General features: G+C 42.0%; 1 protein-coding gene across 1 annotated transcript; it reads left to right on the forward strand.

Annotated features, from left to right (window-relative positions):
• Positions 1-1,258: 1,258 nt before the first annotated feature.
• LOC106571322 (tyrosine-protein kinase SRK2) lies at positions 1,259-18,594 on the forward strand. The gene is made up of 8 exons (XM_014144260.2): positions 1,259-1,925; positions 7,556-7,677; positions 10,254-10,417; positions 11,515-11,683; positions 14,322-14,480; positions 16,041-16,243; positions 16,446-16,611; positions 16,947-18,594. The coding sequence occupies exons 1-8, from the start codon at positions 1,549-1,551 to the stop codon at positions 17,153-17,155; spliced, it is 1,569 nt and encodes a 522-aa protein (XP_013999735.2). The 5' UTR covers positions 1,259-1,548; the 3' UTR covers positions 17,156-18,594.
• Positions 18,595-24,259: the final 5,665 nt, after the last annotated feature.

A 24,259-nucleotide genomic window follows, 5' to 3' on the forward strand; every position in this document is an offset into this window, starting at 1 on the left:
TGCAACTGTAGCATTGTAGGGTCAATCGATCAATAATATAATAATACTCTTAGGAAAGGTGTTTATCTTTAATTTACAATCTGTAGAAACTATGAGAATAGAAAGGTTCAGAACTTTTGTGGAACATCACAGCACAGTAGGAAAATATATGGCAGAAATCAAAACTGGGTGGTCTTCAGAAATAGATGGGAGGGGTTGAGAGCAGGCTGGGACTAAAAACAAACAAAGATAACTAATGTAAAATATACTGTCCGTGAAATGTATGTAGTATGTATATGCTGGAAGTGGAAGCCTAAGTATTGTTTTCCATTAGTTTACTCCAATTAGGGGAGGGGTGGTAGGTTTAGGTGAAAAAATAAAGAAGGAAAATATATTTACTTTGTTTACTCCAATTAGGGGAGGGATGGTAGGGTTATCTGAAAATAATACTTGAGGAAAATATATTTAAAAAAATATGTATATTTAAAATAATATATTTACAAATAAAGAATATTTTGGGGATTGGAAATGATGCAGACAATGACATTGATAGAAGCTACAATCTATCTGCAATATTAAATAAATAGTAATATATTTATTTAACCCTAACCCTTTTCCTAACCTTAACCTCAGTCTCCTAACCTGCCACGCTATTTTACTTAACCTGCCATGTTAGTTATCCTAACCTGAGAGGTTAGTTATTCACACCTGCCATGTTAGTTATCCTAACATTCTATGTAAACAAATCAACCTCTGGATCTACATTTTGTATTGTAAATATGTAGTGGTGTAATAATATTATATGATATATGATGTACTATTTTATCTTTTGTTTTATGTGTGGTGTAAGTGCCTTAATGTGATTGGACCCCAGGAAGAGTAGCTGCTGTAATGGGGATACCGAATAAATGCAAATACAATTGAACAGAAATGGTGCAATACTGAACGACGGGTTGAAAAACTGAGAGGGTTTGGGGCTGTCAGCATGGCCACTGCCCATTAAATACGTTACTCGTTACTTCAAGCCACACCCACCAAACCAGAACAAACGTACCTCTGAACGTTTTGTGGAACCGTGTAGTCCAGTACAAACCGTTCCGTAACGCAGCAAATGTTCAAGCGAACTGAATGCACCTCAAATATGTCGAGAAACCATCAGTCTCCATAACACTGGAACTGACCAATGGCAGTTATCAATGGGCGTTTACTGATATGAGGGAACACCCACATCAAGAAACGCCTGGAATTTCGGTCTGCAATTACACCATATTCACCAGGTGAATGAGACATAAAGGTAACCAGGAAACACTGTGATTCGGTGAGTTGGCCTCGGGCAATAAATCGTTTTATTTTACTGCTAGTCAGTGTGTGTTTCTGTGCACTAAATTGTATTCCAGTCTAAAGACCAGGTTTGACAAGTGTTTGGGGAGTGAGTCAAACTTTCTAGGATCCAAATCATGATGTGAAAAATTTATTCGAACCGCAATGGAATATGAGCGCAAAAATATAACTCTTACATTTTATTTGATCACAAAATGATTTAGTGCGATTAACCCGGGAGTCTTCACAATGGAAATTCGAGAGAAGTGTTTTTTGTGTTGTCAGACTGTTTTCCCGTGTTTTAATAAACCACGGTCAGATTCAGAGTCGGCGACTGAAAAGAGAGAAATCGTGGTGATTAAAAATGATCACGCGCAGGGTCCCAAAAACAGGGCTTTGCCACCTATACCCCTTGAGAAACCGGGATACGTTTATATCGCTCTCTATGATTATACCGCCCGAACGGAGGAGGACTTGAGTTTCAATGCTGGGGACAAGTTAGAAGCTTTGGAAAAAAGTGCTGGCGATTGGTGGTATGCAAAAGCGCTCACTGGAATTTCAGCTGCCAAGGAGGGTTACATTCCAGCCAATTATGTGGCACCTGTGGAGAGTCTGGACGCTGAGCCGTAAGTAGCCTACATTCACAAAATGATGCACTGGATCTATTGTTCTGTTGAAATGCTTGACATACTGTAGTAGGCTATACTAGAACAGCAACCGGTAAAGTTTGAAGAATGCCGGTGTTTCTGTGGCTTCATTCAAAGAAGTGAAGAGAACTGAATAGGCTACAGAAAAGTACATTGGATCATTATTCAGTTATACAGTAGGGTAGCCTATTCCAATTCAGTCGACATCACTAAATCATCTTTACTTATTATGGATATTGGGTTACTTGTTGCCAGAATAAAAGCAGTATTGGCATAGACTCCCACACAGACTTGATGCATGTTCAAAAGAGACTTATTTACCCATGATCCCACTGATCACTTTACCATCATTTTTTGAAGGGGACACTATCCTACACACTTCTGTTGTGGTTATTTGATTAACCACCATAACTGACCTGTTGTTATCCCTTAAACAACTGGACCATTCCAAGATGGATTTGGCAAATATTTGCATAAATTCACAGTTTATGAGAATGAGCATGTTCTAGATAGCCTTGGTACATTCTGGTGTGTGTTTATTATGCCAATTGAAAGAATTGCTAAAGCCAGAGTTGTGGAATATGAGTCACAATGTTGGTGGTTTATGGATTAATATAATCTAGTTTTAGATGAGGCCTCAGATTTGGGTGACTACTCCTTAACAAACACATTATACATGACTAACCAGCTGTTGACAGGCTACAGTAATGTAATTGTTTTGAAAATGGTAAAGCACTAGTTTGGTTTAATGCAGGCCTACTTTAGATATTGTGAACAGATTTGGTCAATAGGCAAATGCCACGCTATTGGTGCCGTTGCGTGTGTAGACCTAAGTGGGAGGTCAAACTGGTTAATGATTGTCAATGACCAGGAAGTACAATGGATTAGTTAATAATTCCCCAGATCACAGAGGAAAATGCAGAGGTCCAACCCTAAAAATATTAATTGTACATGTAGCTGTTTCATACTGTTTACAACCATGTGTAGCATCAAAACACCATACAAGTGTACTGGCTAAATATAGAAAGAAACTGGTTTAGCAAGGCAATTGCACTTGGCGTGACATGACTGAGAGTAAAACGTCACTATGTCGAAACCAAACACTCTGGGTTTCTTGGTCAAAATCAAATCAAATGTATTTGTCACATACACATGGTTAGCAGGTGTTAATGCAAGTGTAGAGAAATGCTTGTGCTTCTAGTTCCGACCATGCAGTATTATCTAACAAGTAATCTACAAATTCCACAACTACCTTGTATACACAAGTGTAAATTAATGAATATGAATATGTACATAAAAATATATAAATGAGTGATGGCTGAATGGCATAAGCACGATGTAATAGATGGTATGGAGTACAGTATATACATATGAGATGAGTAATGTAGGTTATGAAAACATATCAAGTGGCATTGTTTAAAGTGGCTAGTGATACATCTAATTACATCAAGATGCAGTAGATGGTATGGCGTACAGTATATGAGATGAATAATGTAGGTTATGTAAACATGATGTAATATAATGTGGCAAGTGATAAATTGATTACATCAATTTTCCCATTATTAAAGTGACTTGAGTTGAGTCAGTATGTTGGCAGCAGCCACTCAATGTTAGTGATGGCTGTTTAACAGTCTGATGGCCTTGAGATAGAAGCTGTTTTTCAGTCTCTCGGTCCCAGCTTTGATGCACCTGTACTGACCTCTCCTTCTGGATGATAGCGGGGTGAACAGGCAGTGGCTCGGGTGGTTGCTGTCCTTGATGATCTTTTTGGCCTTCCTGTGACATCGGGTGGTGTAGGTGTCCTGGAGGGCAGGTAGTTTGCACCCGGTGATGCGTTGTGCAGACCTCACTACCCTCTGGAGAGCCTTCCGGTTGTGGGCGGAGCAGTTGCCGTACCAGGCGGTGATACAGCCCGACAGGATGCTCTCGATTGTGCATCTGTAAAAGTTTGAGTGTTTTTGGTGACAAGCCAAATTTCTTCAGCCTCCTGAGGTTGAAGAGGCGCTTCTATGCCTTCTTCACCACGCTGTCTGTGTGGGTGGACCATTTCAGTTTGTCTGTGATGTGTACGCCGAGGAACTTAAAACTCTCCACCCTCTCCACTACTGTCCCGTCAATGTAGATAGGGTGCTGCTCCCTCTGCTGTTTCCTGAAGTCCACGATCATCTCTTTTGTTTTGTTGACATTGAGTGTGAGGTTATTTTCCTGACACCACACTCCGAGGGCCCTCACCTCCTCCCTGTAGGCCGTCTCATCGTTGTTGGTAACGACACTACCACGGTAGTGTCGTCTGCAAACTTGATGATTGAGTTGGATGCGTGCATGGCCACGCAGTCGTGGGTGAACAGGGAGTACAGGAGATGGCTGAGAACGCACCCTTGTGGGGCCCCAGTGTTGAGATCAGCGGGGTGGAGATGTTGTAACCTACCCTCGCCACCTGGGGGTTGCCTGTCAGGAAGTCCAGGACCCAGTTGCACAGGGCGGGGTCGAGACCCAGGGTCTCGAGCTTAATGACGAGTTTGGAGGGTACTATGGTGTTAAATACTGAGCTGTAATTGATGAACAGCATTCTTACATAGGTATTCCTCTTGTCCAGATGGGTTAGGGTAGTGTGCAGTGTGACGGTGATTGCGTCGTCTGTGGACCTATTGGGTCGGTAAGCAAATTGGAGGGGGTCTAGGGTGTCCATCTTCTGAACAACATCAGTACTCTTGGCTGTGACTCACCCATGTTGTCGTCTTATCCTGTTGCTCTTCCCCATGAAACTGCTTTCCGTTCAGCTGCAGTCACGTGTTTCCAGATGGGTTTTTTTCCCACACTGTCTCTGACTGGGAAAATGTTGAGAGGGTTTTGTCTTGGTAATTAGAAGTACTTTCCCTGAAGTATCACAGAGTGGCTCATATACACTGTTCGTAACCTGATTTAACTTGATTAGAGGATGTGTAGAGTACGGTACCAATGCAGCTGTATTTATTTTTTTATTTTTTTAAATCTCAATATCAAATCATTTCAGGGGAACAATTAAGTGCCTTACTGTCAAGTGTTTTCTGTTAATTGTAAAAAACAATTTAAAAAATAACAGCGCAATTTCTCAAGCAAGATTTTTGCTAGGACTGTCTGGGATTGGTCACAGTGGGGAGGGGAAAACTAGATGTTATTGGCAGAGGATTGGAACTTTTTTCTTATTGATTTATTAACTAATTTACCGCCTGGTGATTGATCCTTTATTTAACTAGGCAAGTCAGTTAAGAACAAATTCTTATTTACAATGACAGCCTAGGAACACTGGGTTAACTGCCTTGTTCAGGGGCAGAACGACAGATTTATTTTACCTTGTCAGCTCGGGGATTCGATCTAGCAACCTTTTGGTTACTGGCCCAATGCTCTAACCACTAGGCTACCTGCCACTTCAGGGCTACCCGCCACCTACAGTTTTGGCCTAACTGGTGACATCACCAGGTAGGCCAAAACACCATCCCAACAAAACAGACTGACATTTCAAGCTGCCTTTTCAAACAGCTCTTACACCAGAAATAGCATAATCATCAATTTCGCAGTAATATTCCAACCTCCATAGTGTAGAGATATACACTGCTCAAAAAAATAAAGGGAACACTTAAACTACACAATGTAAGTCCAAGTCAATCACACTTCTGTGAAATCAAACTGTCCACTTAGGAAGCAACACTGATTGACAATAAATTTCACATGCTGTTGTGCAAATGGAATAGACAACAGGTGGAAATTATAGGCAATTAGCAAGACACCCCCAATAAAGGAGTGGTTCTGCAGGTGGGGACCACAGACCACTTCTCAGTTCCTATGCTTCCTGGCTGATGTTTTGGTCACTTTTGAATGCTGGTGGTGCTTTCACTCTAGTGGTAGCATGATACGGAGTCTACAACCCACACAAGTGGCTCAGGTAGTGCAGCTCATCCAGGATGGCACATCAATGTGAGCTGTGGCAAGAAGGTTTGCTGTGTCTGTCAGCGTAGTGTCCAGAGCATGGAGGCGCTACCAGGAGACAGGCCAGTACATCAGGAGACGTGGAGGAGGCCGTAGGAGGGCAACAACCCAGCAGCAGGACCGCTACCTCCACCTTTGTGCAAGGAGGAGCAGGAGAAGCACTGCCAGAGCCCTGCAAAATGACCTCCAGCAGGCCACAAATGTGCATGTGTCTGCTCAAACGGTCAGAAACAGACTCCATGAGGGTGGTATGGGTGCCCGACGTCCACACGTGGGGGTTGTGCTTACAGCCCAACACCGTGCAGGACGTTTGGCATTTGCCAGAGAACACCAAGATTGGCAAATTCGCCACTGGCGCCCTGTGCTCTTCACAGATGAAAGCAGGTTCACACTGAGCACATGTGACAGATGTGACAGAGTCTGGAGACGCTGTGGAGAACGTTCTGCTGCCTGCAACATCCTCCAGCATGACCGGTTTGGCGGTGGGTCAGTCATGGTGTGGGGTGGCATTTCTTTGGGGGGCCGCACAGCCCTCCATGTGCTCGCCAGAGGTAGCCTGACTGCCATTAGGTACCGAGATGAGATCCTCAGACGCCTTGTGAGACCATATGCTGGTGCGGTTGGCCCTGGGTTCCTCCTAATGCAAGACAATGCTAGACCTCATGTGGCTGGAGTGTGTCAGCAGTTCCTGCAAGAGGAAGGCATTGATGCTATGGACTGGCCCGCCCATTCCCCAGACCTGAATCCAATTGAGCACATCTGGGACATCATGTCTCGCTCCATCCACCAACGCCACGTTGCACCACAGACTGTCCAGGAGTTGGCGGATGCTTTAGTCCAGGTCTGGGAGGAGATCCCTCAGGAGACCATCCGCCACCTCATCAGGAGCATGCCCAGGCGTTGTAGGGAGGTCATACAGGCACGTGGAGGCCACACACACTACTGAGCCTCATTTTGACTTGTTTTAAGGACATTACATCAAAGTTGGATCAGCCTGTAGTGCGGTTTTCCACTTTAATTTTGAGTGTGACTCCAAATCCAGACCTCCATGGGTTGATAAATTGGATTTCCATTGATTATTTTTGTGTGATTTTGTTGTCAGCACATTCAACTATGTAAAGAAAAAAGTATTTAATAAGATTATTTATTTCATTCAGATCTAGGATGTGTTGTTTAAGTGTTCCCTTTATTTTTTTGAGCAGTATATATGAAAACCACAGTTTTGACAGGACTGGGCCTTTCAGCGGATTGATTACATCCACATTGGCCATTTATTTTTATAGGATTCATATAATATTCAATAAATGTAGTATGTTACATCCCATTTTGACCAAACCATTTTCTAACATTGATTTAGACATGAGGAATCCAAAGAAATGGTCAAAAGCCACCCACGGACCTCCCACATCCAAGTCAATGGCACCTAATATTAGCATGTTCATGAATCACACTTTAGGATGATTTGAACAGGAAGTATTTAAAACTTGATTGTGTAACTCAATGATGTTACTTATAGATGATCTGGATATGAAGCGGGTCAATGCTAATATATATATATAGGTGTCAGGTAAACAACCAAGGCATGGGTTGCTGTCATACTTTGATGCTGCTGTTGAGTTGTTTCCTCCTGTTCTGGTATACAGATGGTACTTTGCAGACACCAAGAGACTGGATGCTGAGAAGCTGCTTCTGTCAGAGGGGAACCAGCATGGAGCCTTCCTCATCAGACACTGTGAGAGTCAGAAAGGAGAGCTCTCACTCTCAGGTAAATCTCAGCCTCATGTTCTTGAACTTGTCGCATCTGCAAGAGACTACAGGTCAAACCTGTATACTACCAAAGATGTACACAGATCAGTATACTCACAATACTCGTATTAGGTTTAGAATGACTTTGTAATGTCTGTCTATTTTTTCTGACTTAGCTTTATTGTTCAGGAATGCATTTTATGGTTTTATTGTGATCAATCTATTTCTGTTACTGGTATGAGAAGGGAACTCGATGCACAAAAAACACAAGTCGTTTCCTCATTCCTGAACAATCCCCAATTTGTTCTGTGTAAATCACAGTTTCTCATAAGTCCACTGACGTGATTGAAGGTTCAAGGTCTCAAAGTAAACAAACATATGCCTCTGCTCTCAAAGAGACTGCTAACATCACCTAGGACCACATGAGTCTGGCTGGCCATTCCCTGTCAGTCTGACAGAAAAAGTCCCTTGATTATACATTAACAGTTGGCTGTAAACTTAGTCTCTGCAGAAGCAATAATGGCATAGCAACCTGATTACAGGATAGTACAATTGTGTTGCTATCTGCCTCTACTGTACATGTTTATAATTTGCGATTTGATGTTCCAACATTTCTCACTACAGTGCCTTCAGAAAGTATTCATACCCCTTGACTTATTCCACATTTAATTTGTTACAGCCTGAATTCAACATTTATTAAATTGCTTTTTTTCTTCTCATACAAACCATAATGACAGTGAAAACATGTTTTTAGGATATATACTTATTATTTTTTTTTACATTTATTGAAAATGAAATACAGAAATATCAAATTTTACATGAGTATTCACACCCCTGTGTCAATACTTTGTAGAAGCACCTTTGGCAGCGATTACATTTGCCCATTAATCTTTAAAAAATTCTTCAAGCTCTGTCAAATTGGTTGTTGATCATTGCTAGACAACCATTTTCAGGTCTTGCCATACATTTTCAAGTAGATTTAAGTCAAAACTGTAACTCGGCCAACTCCGAAGCATTCACTGTCTTCTTTGTGAGCAGCTCGTGTAGATTTGGCCTTGTGTTTTAGGTTATTGTCCTGCTGAAAGGTGAGATCATCTATCCAGTTTCTGGTGGAACCAGACTGAACCAGTTTTTCCTCTAGGATTTTGCCTGTGCTTAGCTCCTTTCTGTTTATTTTTTTTATCGGGAAAAATTCCCCAGCCCTTAACGTGTACAAACACACTCATAACATGATGCGGTCACCACTATGCTTAAAAATAAGGAGAGGTGCTCAGTAATCTGTTGTATTGGATTTGCCGCAAACATAACACTTTGTATTCAGGACCAAAAGTGAATTGCTGTGCCACATTTGTTGAAGTATTAGTTTAGTATCTTGTTGCAAACAGGATGCATGTTTTGGAATATTTTTATTCTGTACAGGTTTCCTTTTCACAATAGTAACCTAATTGACAGTGTGAAGTAACTACAATGTTGTTGATCCATCCTCAGTGTTCTCCTATCACAGCCGTTAATTTCTAACTGTTTTAAAGTCACCAGTTGCCCCATTGTGAAATCACTGAGTGGTTTCCTTCCTCTCCAGCAACTTGAGTTGGGAAGGATGTGTGGATCTGTATACTGTATATATTTTCTTTCTACCAATGGGTGCCATTCTTTGTGAGGCATTGGAAAACCTCCTTGGTCTTTGTGGTTGAATCTGTGTTTGAAATTCACTGCTGGACTGAGGGACCTTACCGATAATTTTATGTGTGGGGTACAGAGATGAGGTAGTCATTCGACACTTATTGCACACAGTGAGCCCATGCAACTTATGTGACTTGTTAAGCAAATTTTTACTCCTGAACCTATTTAGGTTTACTATATCAAAGGGGTTGAATACTTCGACTAAACATGTTAGCTTTTAATTTTTAATTAATTTGTAAACATTTCAAAAAAAGTATAATTCCACTTTGACATTATGGGGTATTGTTTGTAGGCTTTTGACCCCCAAAAATCTAAACTTAATCAATTTTAAATTCAGGCTGTAACACAACAATGTGGAAAAAGTGAAGGGATGTGAATACTTTCTGAAGGCGCTGTATATGTCTGCTATAGTGAGATGAGGGAACATGACAAAATTAGTTTTGATAAGTTATGGAAAACACAACAAAAATAAAGTTGTTATTATTATATATGTGTGTGTGTGTGTGAGAGATGAAAAATACCTGCGTTTTGGCGCAGGTACTGCAGACTTAACGATACGTATATATTTTATACAGATTGATGCTTGGAGTCAAAGTATCTATATAATATCGTCCAAAAATATTGCAATTTTTTTTTCACACATCACTATTTATAATGGTACATTAATTATGTAATGTTTGAATGTCTAGACAAATACATAAGTTCAGTCAAATCACCCAAAATAGTGTTTTTAATGTGGTCAGCCCAGGGTTAAGTCATTTGTCATAACGGCCATGTACTGTAAACAGATTTCAATATGATAGTTTCCCCATTCATTTACAATTCGGCACAGATTAGCATGGTTTTAGTTGATTTTACTGTCATCGTTCTCTTGTTTTAGTATTGTGCCCTTATGCTTTTTGATGTATCTTTCAGTGTTGGACATGGGCAAAGTGAAGCACTACAAAGTAAGGAAGCTGGACACTGGAGGCTACTATGTGTCAAGATCTAGGAGCTTTCTGACTCTGAGGGAGTTAGTGGAACACTATTCAAAACTGGAGGATGGTCTCTGTGTGTGTTTGCTTGAACCATGTAAAAAGGTATTTACTTTCTTTTAACTATCATGTGACTGTGATTAAGCACATATGTTTAGCAACCTTTTTGATCTGAATTCATGAACCAAAACATTGCCTGGCAAATTTGCTAAAGATATCTAGTTGACAGAAACACCCTTCAAATATTGGGTCTAATGCATTAGCCTGATAATTTTCAGTGTCAACCATATACACTCACTTGCCAGTTTATTAGGTACACCCATCTAGTACTGGGTCGGACCCCCCTTTGCCCCCAGAACAGCCTGAATTCTCCGGGCATTCTACAAGGTGTCGGAAACATTACATAGGAATGTTGGTTCATGCTGAAGCGATGGCATCACACCGTTGCTGTAGATTAGACAGTGGTACATTCATGCTGCGAACACCCTGTTCCTTTTCATCCGAAAGATGCTTTATTTGGTTGAGGTCTGTTGGCTGCACAGGCCACTCAAGTAAACTGAACTCGCTCTCATTTTCCAGGCGATATTTTTCCACTCAATTGTCCAGTGTTGGTGTTAACTGGCCCCAGTGGGCACGTGTTCTTGTTTTAGCTGATAGTAGTAAAGCCCCGTGTGGTCGTCTGTTGCAACAGCCCATCCGTGACAAGGATCGATGAGTTGTGCGTTCCGAGATGCCGTTCTGCACACCACTGTTGTACTGCTGCGTTGTTTGTCTGTTTGTGGATGTTTTTTGTTTGTCGCACCATTCTCGGTAAACCCCTAAACACTGGGGCGTGGAAATCCCAGGAGGGCAGCAGTTTCTGAGATACTGGATCCAGCCCGCCTGGCACAGACGATCATATCACGTTCAGTCGCTTAGGTCATTTGTTTAGTCTATTTCTAACATTCAATCGAACAGTAACTGAATGCCTGTCTGCCTGCTTTATATAGCAGGCCACGTGACTCAGTCAGTAGGAGCGATCCATTTTCGTGAATGGGGTGGCATACCGAATAAACTGGCCGATGAGTGGTTAGCGCCATCAACCGTTCACAAAGGACAATAGAACAACAGTAATGTGGTTTTACTGAAATATAGAGAGGACAGTTTGTCAGGTCTGTTCTGACTCTTCTTATGGTCTTAATGTTGCATCTCTCTCCTGTCAGACGGAGGCTCCTCAAACCCACGGTCTGTCCTACAACACAGCTGACCACTGGGAGATTGACCGGTCGTCTGTCAAACTGCTGAAGAAACTGGGCGCTGGACAATTTGGAGAAGTCTATGAAGGCATCTGGAACGACACCACTGCAGTAGCAGTGAAGACCCTGAAACATGGTAAATGGCCTGTTTTGCACAAACACTGGATTCAAACCCAGAAAATCACTTTATTTCAAATATATATATAATAGAAGATAATCATGGATTTGAAATAAAGTGATTTATTATATATGTATATACACACACACAGTTGAAGTCAGAAGTTTACATACACTTAGGTTGGAGTCATTAAAACTCATTTTTTTAACCACTCTACAAATTTCTTGTTAACAAACTATAGTTTTGGCAAGTTGGTTAGGACATCTACTTTGTGCATGACACAAGTAATTTTTCCAAAAATTGTTTACAGACAGATTATTTCACTTATAATTCACTGTATCACAATTTTAGTGTGTCAGAAGATTACATACATTGTTGACTGTGCCTTTAAACAGCTTGGAAAATTCCAGAAAATGTCATGGCTTTAGAAGCTTCTGATAGGCAAATTGACATAATTTGAGTCAATTGGAGGTGTACCTGTGGATGTATTTCAAGGCCTACCTTCAAACTCAGTGCCTCTTTGCTTGACATCATGGGAAAATGAAAAAATATCAGCCAAGACCTCAGAAAAACAATTGTAGACCTCCACAAGTCTGGTTCATCCTTGGGATCAATTTCCAAACGCCTGAAGGTAACACGTTCATCTGTACAAGCAATAGTACGCAAGTATAAACACCATGGGACCACGCAGCCGTCATACTGCTCAGGAAGGAGACGCATTCTGTCTCCTAGAGATGAACGTACTTTGGTGTGACAAGCTCAAATCAATCCCAGAACAACAGCAAAGGACCTTGTGAAGATGCTGGAGGAAACGGGTACAAAAGTATCTATATCCACAGTAAAACGAGTCCTATATCGACATAACCTGAAAGGCCGCTCAGCAAGGAAGAAGCCACTGCTCCAAAACCGTCATTAAAAAAAAGCCAGACTACGGTTTGAAACTGATGGGGACAAAGATCTTACTTTTTGGAGAAATGTCCTCTGGTCTGATGAAACAAAATAGAACTGTTTGGCAATATTGACCATCCATTTTGTTAGGAGGATAAAGGGTGATAATGCTACCACCACCATGCTTCACCATCAGGATGGTGCCAGGTTTCCTCCAGATATGACGCTTGTCATTCAGGCCAAAGAGTTCGATCTTGGTTTCATCAGACGAGAGAATCATGTTTCAAACTCCTAGCGGGCTTTCATGTGCCTTTTTACTGAGGAGGGGCTTCCGTCTGGCCACTCTACCATAAAGGCCTGATTGGTGGAGTGCTGCTGAGATGGTTGTCCTTCTGGAAGGTTCTCCCATCTGCACAGAGGAACTCTAGAGCTGTGTCAGTGACCACCTGGTTCTTGGTCACCTCCCTGACCAAGGCCCTTCTCCCCAGATTGCTCAATTTGGCTGGGCTGCCAGCTCTAGGAGGAGTCTTGGTGGTTCAACACTTCTTCCATTTTAAGAATGATGGGACCTGTGTTCTTGGGGACCTTCAATGCTGCAGACATTTTTTTGGTACCCTTCCCCAGATCTGTGCCTCAACGCAATCCTGTCTCGGAGCTCTACGGACAATTCCTTTGACCTCATGGCTTGGTTTTTGCTCTGACATGCACTGTCAACTGTGGGACCTTATACAGACAGGTGTGTGCTTTTCCAAATAATGTCCAATCAATTGAATTTACCACAGGTGGACTCCAATCAAGTTGTAGAAACATCTCAAGGATGATCAATGGAAACAGGATGCATAATTTGGAAAGGCACACACTTGTCTATGTAAGGTCCCACAGTTGACAGTTCATGTCAGAGCGAAAACCAAGCCATGAGGTCGAAGGAATTTTGAATGATCACCTCATCTCTGTACCCCACATAAAATTACCTGTAAGGTCCTTCAGTCGAGCATTGCATTTAAAAAGACCAGGGAGGTCTTCCAGTGCCTCTCAAAGAAGGGCACCTATTGGTAGATGCGTTAAAAAAGAAAGCAGACATTGAATGTCCCTTTTGAGCATGGTGACGGTATTAATTACGCTTTGGATGGTGTGTCAATACACCCAGTCACTACAAAGATACAGGTGTCCTTCCTATATCAGTTTCCGCAGAGCATGACAGTAACCTAAAACACAAGGTCAAATCTACACTGGAGTTGCTTACCAAGGAGACAGTGAGTGGCCGAGTTAGTTTTGGCTTAAATCTACTTTCAAATCTATGGCAAGACCTGAAAATGGTTGTCTAGCAACGATTAACAACCAATTTGACAGCTTGAAGAAATGTTAAAAGAATAAAGGCCAAATGTTGCACAATCCAGATGTGCAAAGCTCTTTAGAGACTTACCCAGCTGTAATTGCTGCCAAGAGTGATTCTAACATGTATTGACTCGGGTGTGAATACTTATGTAAATGTGATATTTCATTTTCTATAAATTAGCAACATTTCTAAAGACATGTTTTCACTTTGTCATTATGGGGTATTTTGTGTAGATGGGTGAGGGGGGGGGAAAAAACATTTTTTATTTTTTTTATTCAGCCTGTATTGCAAGACTGGAATAAGTCAAGGGGTATGAATACTTTCTGGAGGCACTGTATCTATTTTAACAAGGTCTTTGTCACAGTGCAAGTAAGATAAAATTGCAGCCGGTGTTACTGTGCAGTACAACTCATGTACATGTTATTCTCCTAGGCTCCATGGACGCTAAGGACTTCCTACAGGAGGCCCAGATCATGAAGAAACTGCGGCACCCCAAACTGATCCAGCTCTACGCTGTGTGTACTGTGGAGGAACCCATCTACATCATCACAGAGCTCATGAAGAATGGCAGTCTGTTGGAGTACCTTCAGAGTAAGAACACTGTTGTATTGCATTATAACCTAACCCACGTACAAGCCCACCGCACCTTCCTTTTTAACGGGATGTTTAGATTAGAACACCATCTCAATGTGCCTACTGTAGCAAGAGTTTAAATAAGGTGCAGAAGTTGAACTTGTATGATGTGTGTTATGGGGAAGTTTGGTGTGAAGTAAAAGTTTGGCAACAGTCAAAAAGTGATACTTCATGATTTTGGCAATATTTTTTATTTTTATTTCAATGTGGCCCTTTATCAACTTCTCCAGAGTCAGATGAACTTGTGGATACATAAAAATGGTATCTGCGTTTTGAAGGAAGTTTCTAACTAGCATTAGTGCAATGACTGGAAGTCTATGGGTATCTGCTAGCATACTAGTAAATACCCATAGACTTCCAGTCATTGGGCTATCTGTAGTTAGCATTGGCTCACAAAACTACCTCTAACGTCCTTCATAATTGACACAGAGACTTACAAATCCTGAATTATCCCTTTAAGCTCCATGACCGACGTGGATGTTGATTATTGCAGCCTCTAGCACCTCTGATTCAGAGGGGTTGGGTTAAATGCGGAAGACACATTTCAGTTGAATGCATTCAGTTGTACACCTGACTAGGTATCCCCCTTTCCCTTACATAATTACGTGCATTTCATCATTGCTCTAAATGACTGCATTGAATTCCATCTATATTTACAAGTTGCATTACTGGATTATCTGATGTTGTCCACTTGCATAATAGATGCTGTGCCATTGCGTGAAAGGTGCCGTAACATTGCCTGTCAGAGTGATGGTCCCCCTTTTGAGGCGGTCATGTGAAATTGATGTTGGTGGCCCTGAAACCGTCTGCATTGCATTCCCCATATTTCACCAAAGTCTCGTGCACACACATTCAACCATTTACTAACTAATTTTTTGGGAACTAAACTTCGTAAATGTTTACAAGGAATCGCATGGTCATACTTTTGCATACACACTCCGTTACGTTGAATATTTGAATGTTATTCAAGTGAAAAACGTCTAGACATAGTACTATACAATTTTACAATAGCACTCATCTTAATGAGATGTCTGTTTTTCGCATCCTGGTCCTTTCCTTCCCTCTGTTAAAAAAGAAAAATGCTATTGCAACCTCTTTGCAATAAGGAATTGAGACCAAAAGCTCAAGAGAAGTTTCAAGTGTTTAATACCAAGGTTACAGTCAGCTGAGTGCATACATTTAGAAAGTTCACAACACATTTTATACTCTTCCCTTATAGGCATCACCTCTCCAGCTATACATTTTATGACCCCAGTGAGTTTCCCTCTGGCTCCCCTGTGGAATGTCCATGGTCCTCTCTTTGTTTAGCCAGAATCACACCCTGTCCATCTTCTGTTCTGGGCCTGACCCTGCTCTCTGATCCTAGGCAATTTCCTCTTATCTGATTAGGTCATTTTTTTCTAAATTAGCATACACACAGTTTCATGGCGTAAACTCCATTCATACTCATAGTAATCATTCACTACACAGGATACAAATGAACTACAGTTTAACTTGAAACATGTTACATTTTGACAGAATCCAACGCCTCTTCCTCCAAGGACCTGGGTATGGTGCTTGGTGTCTCGGACCAGATAGAGATGGCTGCTCAGGTGGCTTCTGGGATGGCCTACCTGGAGCAGCAGAACTACATTCACAGAGACCTGGCGGCACGCAACGTTCTGGTGGGAGAGAACAACGTCTGCAAGGTGGCTGACTTCGGACTCGCCAGAGTCTTCATGGTGGGTATCTCTTTATCTTTTAAGAAAAACAAGGAGGGACTTGACTGTTTGTCAACCTTTCAGCACCAAGGTGTTACTCAAGACCAGTCTCAATTTCTTTCTTTTGAAGACATGACACCAAACTGTAGTAAGTCCATGACAATGATTAATTCTACTCTTTAAAGCCCATTGAAGATTTTTGTTTGTTTTGTTGCCATTTTAGATGGAGAGTGAGAATGTGTATGAAGCCAAAGAGGGCACTAAAGTTCCTGTGAAATGGACTGCTCCTGAAGCCATCCATGGCAACAAGTTCACCATCAAGTCTGACGTGTGGTCCTTCGGCATTCTGCTGTATGAGATCATGACCTTCGGTCAGATGCCCTATGCAAGTAAGACCTATTCATAATAACATGTTCATCTCTTTGGTAGGAAAGCTTATCAAATCAGTCAGTGTTAATCCTGTAATTTACTACCATGGAATGTTGTGAGTGAGGAGCATGCCCTCTGGTTAACAGTTAAAAATGTATCTGGCACCTGTTCATCACCTGGTACAACTTGCATGCAATCTGCCATTGCAGTTAATTGTCCAGAGAGTGTTTCCAGCCTAGACTGATCCAACATGTACTGTAGCAGTACTAGTGTATGTTTTTGCATATCCTAGGTTTCATTGTGTTACTATGTGACATCAGTATCATAATAATTATCCCTTCTGTTACTGTTCCAGCCATGACCAACTACCAGGTGGTCCAACGTGTGCCCACGGGTTACAGGATGCCCTGCCCACCACAATGTCCCAAGGTGATGTATGAGATCATGTCTGACTGCTGGAAGGACAATGAGAACGACAGACCCACCTTCGAAACCCTGCAGTGGAAGCTGGAGGACTTCTTTGACCTAGATGTGACCTCTTACGATGACGCCAACCGTTATTAGTACTGTGTTGTATTGAGTGTTCAATGATGCTCTCCTCATACTCGTAGCATGAGTCAGCAGAGGAAAGTACAGTATGTCCACTGTCACAGGTAATATAATCATATGCCTAAGATAAATGGCATTTCATTCTCCCAACAGTTAGTATCTAGAATGCAGGTGCTATTGATTTTTAGCATAGTTGAACTGTCCACTTCCTGATCACATTATGGTTGGATATGTATTTGTTAGGATTATATTATGAGGTCGAACACGTGTGACCACAAACGGTTTGATGAGGAAATATTGTATGTGGAGGTTTTATTTGGCTGCTTGTGTGTGGTTGTCGTGACTATGATGGGAATCCTCTATTGTAACTGTTTGACACTCCTGCTAGTTTTGATTTGTTTGCCAATTTAATGCACTTTTTAAGTGGGTTTTACTGAGAGTGACATCTCATATCCAGCTAAACTCACTAGACGCACTTGACGAAGTCAAAACCCAGTCCATGGCCCGGTTGGGCTTCCATAACAGCCGCTGTTCTCAGGTGAGCCTGATGGAACTATCAAGCCGGGCGACCCGGTTCTGTGTTCACTCTGCATAGCAGTCATTCTTCCACTACACTGGTTGGCTGCCAAGTATTTATCAGGAGTCTCCTGTAAGGATGTGCTTGAGTTACGTTCACTAAGAAGCATTTGTTTTATCTACGTCTCTGAAGCATAGTGAGTGATCTGTTATCTCTGAGCACTTATCAATACACACACACCATAGGAATGAGAGGATAATGTAGTTTTATAATATGTTCACATAAATTGTAGATTTTGATTCTGACTGGACAGAATTGGATTTGAATTCGATTGAACCTTACTGTGCAGTCACCAATGTCTATTGATGTCATAGTGGGGATACTGTTATTCTGCAATAGGACCTGGAATTTAATAACCGGAAAGACTGCTTGCTCGCCACACCTCAGTGACCATGTTGATTTGAGTTATGAATTGGTATTTTATGGCTCATTGACTGAAAGTAAGTTTTTACACTGGACTTGTTTGATGAGACTGGAATTGTACAAGTGCTTGTTGATTATGGCTTGTTCTGATCATTTTGTGCAATGTTTTAAAATTATTTGAACAATGTCTAATAATTGGTCGTAACCTTCTTTAATTTTGTTCATTGTAAGATTAATTGAATGTTATATTTGATGCATAAGAATAATTTAAATTTAGCTATTTCATTTTTTTCATATGACATTAGTTTTAATGATTAATCTGGGGCGAGTCTACGTAATACTATTAATAAACGGTAGCATCATTGTGTGCCATCCCTTGTTCTGAATAGCTTACATTATTTTGTTAACAAATAATTCTAAATGATTATTAACATATGTTGCCAATTGATTTGGTCAGGACACTGAATCCTCTGTGATATTTTCTGTTGTCTAATAAATTGTTTTGAAGTTATAATCCAAAGCCATGGTCATTTCAACCTGATTCCTGAAGTGTAATTTACCATACTGACCACATGATGGTGCTAACATTCTCCTAGTGCTTAGAATAACTCTGCCATTGCCTTGCTGTGACGTGAAATCAGTTTTAAATATGGCACATCTCGTTATTTGATAACATATCTATAACTAAACCAAGCCATTTAAAGGATACTAAATGGCTCTCCATAATATAACAGGATTCCAGTAGTCCTAAATATTGAATAGGTTTCCCCAGTGTTCATGCTGAAATCCCTGTTTGTATTAACTTGATCAAAACGGTCACGTGTGTGTGTGTGTGTTCCCTGCATAGAAAATGAGGGCTGCCGGAAGCCTCATAGATACTCTGTGCATTCCAAATGGTGCCTTATACCCTATATAGTGAACAGGCTCTGGTCAAAAGTGGTGCACTATATAAGGAATATGGTGCCATTTGGGATGCAGATGCTGTCATTGCCACATTGACCCCAGTATCCTCTGACTCCTCATGAATATCCTTTTCCATAGATTGCATTTGTAAATCTAAGAATGTATGATATCCATGTTATGATATCATATAGTTACAGCAGGTGGGGGATATATACAGTTGAAGTCGGAAGTTTACATACACCTTAGCCAAATACATTTAAACTCAGTTTTTCACAATTCCTGACATTTAATCCTAGTAAAAAATTCCCTCTCTTAGGTCAGTTAGGACCTTTTTCTTTGCACCACTTTCTTTTAAGAATGTGAAATGTTAGAATAATAGTAGATTTATTTTGGCTTTTATTTCTTTCATCACATTCCCAGTGGGTCAGAAGTTTACATACACTCACTTAGTAGTTGGTAGCATTGCCTTTAAATTGTTTAACTTGGGTCAAATGTTTCGGGTAGCCTTCTACAAGCTTCCCACAATAAGTTGGGTGAATGTTGGCCCATTCCTCCTGACAGAGCTGGTGTAACTGAGTCAGGTTTGTAGGCCTCCTTGCTCGCACATGCTTTTTCAGTTCTGCCCACACATTTTCTACGGGATTGATGTCAGGGCTTTGTGATGGCCACTCCAATAACCTTGACTTTGTTGTTCTTAAGCCATTTTGCTACAACTTTGGAAGCATGCTTGGGGTCATTGTCCGTTTGGAAGACCCATTTGCAACCAAGCTTTAACTTCTTGACTGATGTCTTGATGTTGCTTCAATATATCCACATCTTTTCCCTCCTCATGAAGCCATCTATTTTTTGAAGTGCACCAGTCCCTCCTGCAGCAAAGCACCCCCACAACATGACGCTGCCACCCCCGTGCTTCACGGTTGGGATGGTGTTCTCCGGCTTGCAAGCCTCCCCCTTTTTCCTCCAAACATAGCGATGGTCATTATGGCCAAACAGTTCTATTTTGTTTCATCAGATCAGAGGACATTTCTCCAAAAAGTAAGATCTTTGTCCCCATGTGCAGTTGCAAACCATAGTCTGGCTTTTTTTATGCCGGTTTTAGAGCAGTGACTTCTTCCTTGCTGAGCGGCCTTTCAGGTTATGTCGATATAGGACTCATTTTACTGTGGATATCGATACCTTTGTACCTGTTTCCTCCAGCATCTTCACAAGATCCTTTGCTGCTGTTCTGGGATTGATTTGCACTTTTCGCACCAAAGTACGTTCATCTCTAGGATACAGAACGTGTCTCCTTCCTGAGCAGTATGACGGCTGCGTGGTCCAATGGTGTTCATACTTGCGTACTGTCGTGTCTTTGGGCACCATTAACTTGAAGACATGTTTATCAATTAACTCCCTGTAATTATTATCACGCGATTAAACTGATTAATCGTTTAACTGTAGTTAACTGTAGGAGATCGGGGCACCAAGGAAAATATTCAGATTACAAAGTTATAATTTTCCTAATATAACTTTCCTATATTATAACATTATATATTATATTATAGTATAGGCCGATTATCTTCTGGTTTAAATGGTGTATTTTTCCTCGCATCCGTCTCATTCCAAACATCGTAAATTGTTGTATCTGCACGAACCAAGTCTTTACTAAATCATCCATACATCAACTGTCTTGAAATCATTTATTTACTAAACAAAGTAATTCACATAAAGCATACAAACAGTAGTTATTGTCACAAAGAATTGGTAGAGTAATGTGCCCTAGTGGGCTAAACCGGCATGGCGGCTTGTTAAACCAACAAGGGGGGGGTCAGCTGAGAAGACCCTACAGAGTTGGTAAATATTAACAATTGATATGCTTATCCTTTGCACATGAACGTTCACTCATTCGGGAACAATTGCAATAATATATATTTACGCTCAGTGTGTCGTCGGGATCCTTGTTGGAGAGTTTTTGTCCTGTTGGAGAGTCTTTGTCCGCGTTCTCTCTCTCTCGGTTAGAATGGATCTTTCAAAGCGACATTCATTAATGTTGTTATAGAATGGATGTTTCGTCGGTCTTCGCGTTCGATGATAGAATTTCTAGCTGCAGACTATTAATTAATTCATATCATAGACTTATTATTCTGTCGGTATCGATAGTCTAAAAGTTTAACCATGTGGTATGGTTAAAGTTGAGTAGAGGGATGCAGGGTCAAACCTATTGGCCAACTTGTAATGGAGTGGAGGCCTGGTCTAAAGAAAGTAACCCTGGGTGGGGGTTTTATTCGGAATGACAGAAAAAGGCTGTCTCATGACGCCAGGTCTTGTCTGTGTCCCTGGGAGCGTGCCGATGACTGAGTTAAGCTTTGAACAGAAATACAATTCTATCACATTAACATCAGTACATAGCCTCTCAACATATTCCAAATAGATTTAATCTTATTAAATCATTGTATACAACCATTTAGATGCAAGTCCCATAGCTGAGGCTATTATATAAACCTTAGTATGGTAATATGGTACTATTGTCTCCAATGAGTATCACAAAATTGTACCAAGCGGACCAGTTCGTAGCTGGATTCTTCACCGATCTTTTATACCTTCTCCAGAACATAAATGTCGTTCGGTTCCCCAATTCTGTGAGTTGGAAAAATGTCCTTTGTCTCTCTATGAAACCCCTCTCTGTCTCAACTGGGCCATGCGGCAGGACATTCTCCTTTAGAATTTTACTACTGCCTTCACAGGGCCTGGGTAGGGAGAGGTAGGTAGGGGGATGGTGCAAGGGGGAGGGGGTCAACTGTGCTCCCTGTTCCCAGTAAGAGGGCAACGTCATGACAGTACTATTGTTTGTACAGATGAACGTGGTACCTTCAGGCGTTTGGAAATTGGCTGATTTCTTTTGATTTTCCCATGATGTCAAGCAAAGAGGCACTGAGTTTGAAGGTAGGCCTTGAAATACATCCACAGGTACACCTCCAATTGTCTCAAATTATGTCAATTAGCCTATCAAAAGCTTCTAAAGTCATAACATAATTTTCTGGAATTTTCAAGCTGTCAACTTAGTGTATGTAAACTTCTGACCCACTGGAATTGTTATACAGTGAATTATAAGCAAAATAATCTGTCCGTAAACAATTGTTGGAAATATTACTTGTGTCATGCATAAAGTAGATGTCCTAACCAACTTGCCAAAACTAAAGTTTGTTAACAAGAAATGTGTGGAGTGGTTGAAAAACGAGTTTTAATGACTCTAAGTGTATGTAAACCTAAGTGTATGTAAACTTCCAACTTCAATTGTGTGTATATATATATATATATATTTCTATATATATATATATATAAAGGTCTGGCCGGCCAGACACCTTGGTCAGGCTTGCAAGACAGACAGACGGCCGGTTCTAGCTAACCAACCAGTAATCCGCTATCCTAGGTGTCCGGCTGGCCAGATAGGTATGCCGGATCTAGCTATCTTGCTGGTCGCCCGGACCTAACGATATGGTCGGTGTGCCGGCCCGACCTAGCTGTCTGGCCGGCCGGCCTGGACGTATGTATCTGGCAGGCCGGACTTGGCTATGTGGCCGTCCAACCGGTCCTGGCTAAACCGGTCCTGGCTATTCGGCCAGATAGGATCAGTCGGCTGGCCAGATAGGTCCTGTTGGCAGGCCGGATGGGACCCGTCTGCCTGCTAGATGGGCCCAGTCGCCCAGATAGGACCAGTCAGTCAGCCAGATTGGTCCAGTCGGATGGCCAGATAGTATCACTCGGCCTGCCAGATAGGATCAGTCGACCAGATAGGACCTGTTGGCAGGCCGGATGGGACAGGTCTACCCACTAGATGGGCCCAGTCGGCCAGATATGACACGTCGGACTGCCAGATGGGACCAGTTGGCCGGCCAGATTGTTTCAGTCGGCCTGCCAAATAGGTAGGTCCAGCTGGCCGTCTGGCTAGATAGGTCCAGCCAGACCTAGCTGTCTGACCAACTGGCCAAACCTAGCTATCTAGCCAGCCGGATCAAGCTATTGTATCTGGCCAGCCCATTATCTGCTATCCTAGTTGTCCGGCTGGCCAGATAGCTATGCATGAACTAGCTATCTGGCCGGTTGTTTGGACCTAGTGATATGGTCGGTGTGCCAGCCGGACCTAGCTATCTGGCCGGCCTGCTGGATCTACCTATCTGGCCGGCCGAATGGTCCTGGCTAAATTTCCAATCTGACCCTCATACCATCATTGCTCACCTAATCATCCCCAGGTTCCAATTGGCTCATTCATCCCCCCTCCTCTCTCCTGTAACTATTCCCCAAGTCAGATAGGACCAGCTACTGACCGGCCAGATAGCTAGGTCAAGCCTGCCAGATAGGTAGGTCCACTAAGCTCTTTCCGGCCAGATTGCTAGGTCGTGCCACACCAGATAGTTAGATCCAGCCACCCAGGTGGCTATTACCGGTTGGCCAGATAGCTATTACCGATCGGCCAGATAGGTAACAGTTGACCTGCCAGATAAGTCCAGTCAGCCGACCAGATAGGACCAGTCAGCCGGCCAGATGGGACCAGTTGGCCTGCTGGCCAGATGGGACCAGTTGGCCGGACCAGTCATCCGACCAGAGGTCCACATCCGGCGCCGATAGAGATGGCCGCCTCGCTTCGCGTTCTTAGGAAACTATGCAGTATTTTGTTTTTTGTATTATTACTTACACTGTTACCCCAGGAAATCTTAAGTCTTATTACATACAGCCGGGAGGAACTATAGGATATAAGAGCAACGTCAACTTACCAACATTATGATGAGGAATACGACTTTCCCGAAGCAAAACCTCTGTTTGGTCCACCACCCAAGACAATGGATTGGATCCCAGCAGGCGACCCAAAACAACGGCGCTGCAGAAGGGGCGGTTTTCTAGTCAGGCCTCGTAGACGTCACATTGCCCACCGCTCCCGAGTATACTACTTGCCAATGTCCAGTCTCTTGACAACAAGGTAGACGAAATGTGAGTAAGGGTTGCCTTACAGAGAGACATCAGAGATTGCAACATTCTCTGCTTCACGGAAACATGGCTCACTCGAGATACGTTATCAGAGTCGGTACAGCCACCTGGTTTCTTCACGCATCGCACCAACAGAAACAAACATCTCTCTGATAAGAAGAAGGGCGGGAGTGTATGCCTTATGATTAACGAGTCCTGGTGTGATCATAACAACATACAGGAACTCAAGTCTTTTTGTTCACCTGACCTAGAATTCCTTACAATCAAATGCCAACTGCATTATCTACCAAGAGAATTCTCTTTGATTATAATCA

Source organism: Salmo salar, chromosome ssa15, assembly GCF_905237065.1.
Source record: "Salmo salar chromosome ssa15, Ssal_v3.1, whole genome shotgun sequence".
Lineage (NCBI taxonomy): Eukaryota > Metazoa > Chordata > Actinopteri > Salmoniformes > Salmonidae > Salmo > Salmo salar.

Coding starts and splice junctions, on each gene's coding strand:
- LOC106571322 (XM_014144260.2), top strand. CDS start 1,549: ATGGAAATTCGAGAGAAGTGTTTTTTGTGTTGTCAGACTGTTTTCCCG. Junction 7,678..10,253: donor AGGAGAGCTCTCACTCTCAG/GTAAATCTCAGC, acceptor TGTATCTTTCAG/TGTTGGACATGGGCAAAGTG. Junction 14,481..16,040: donor TCTGTTGGAGTACCTTCAGA/GTAAGAACACTG, acceptor ACATTTTGACAG/AATCCAACGCCTCTTCCTCC.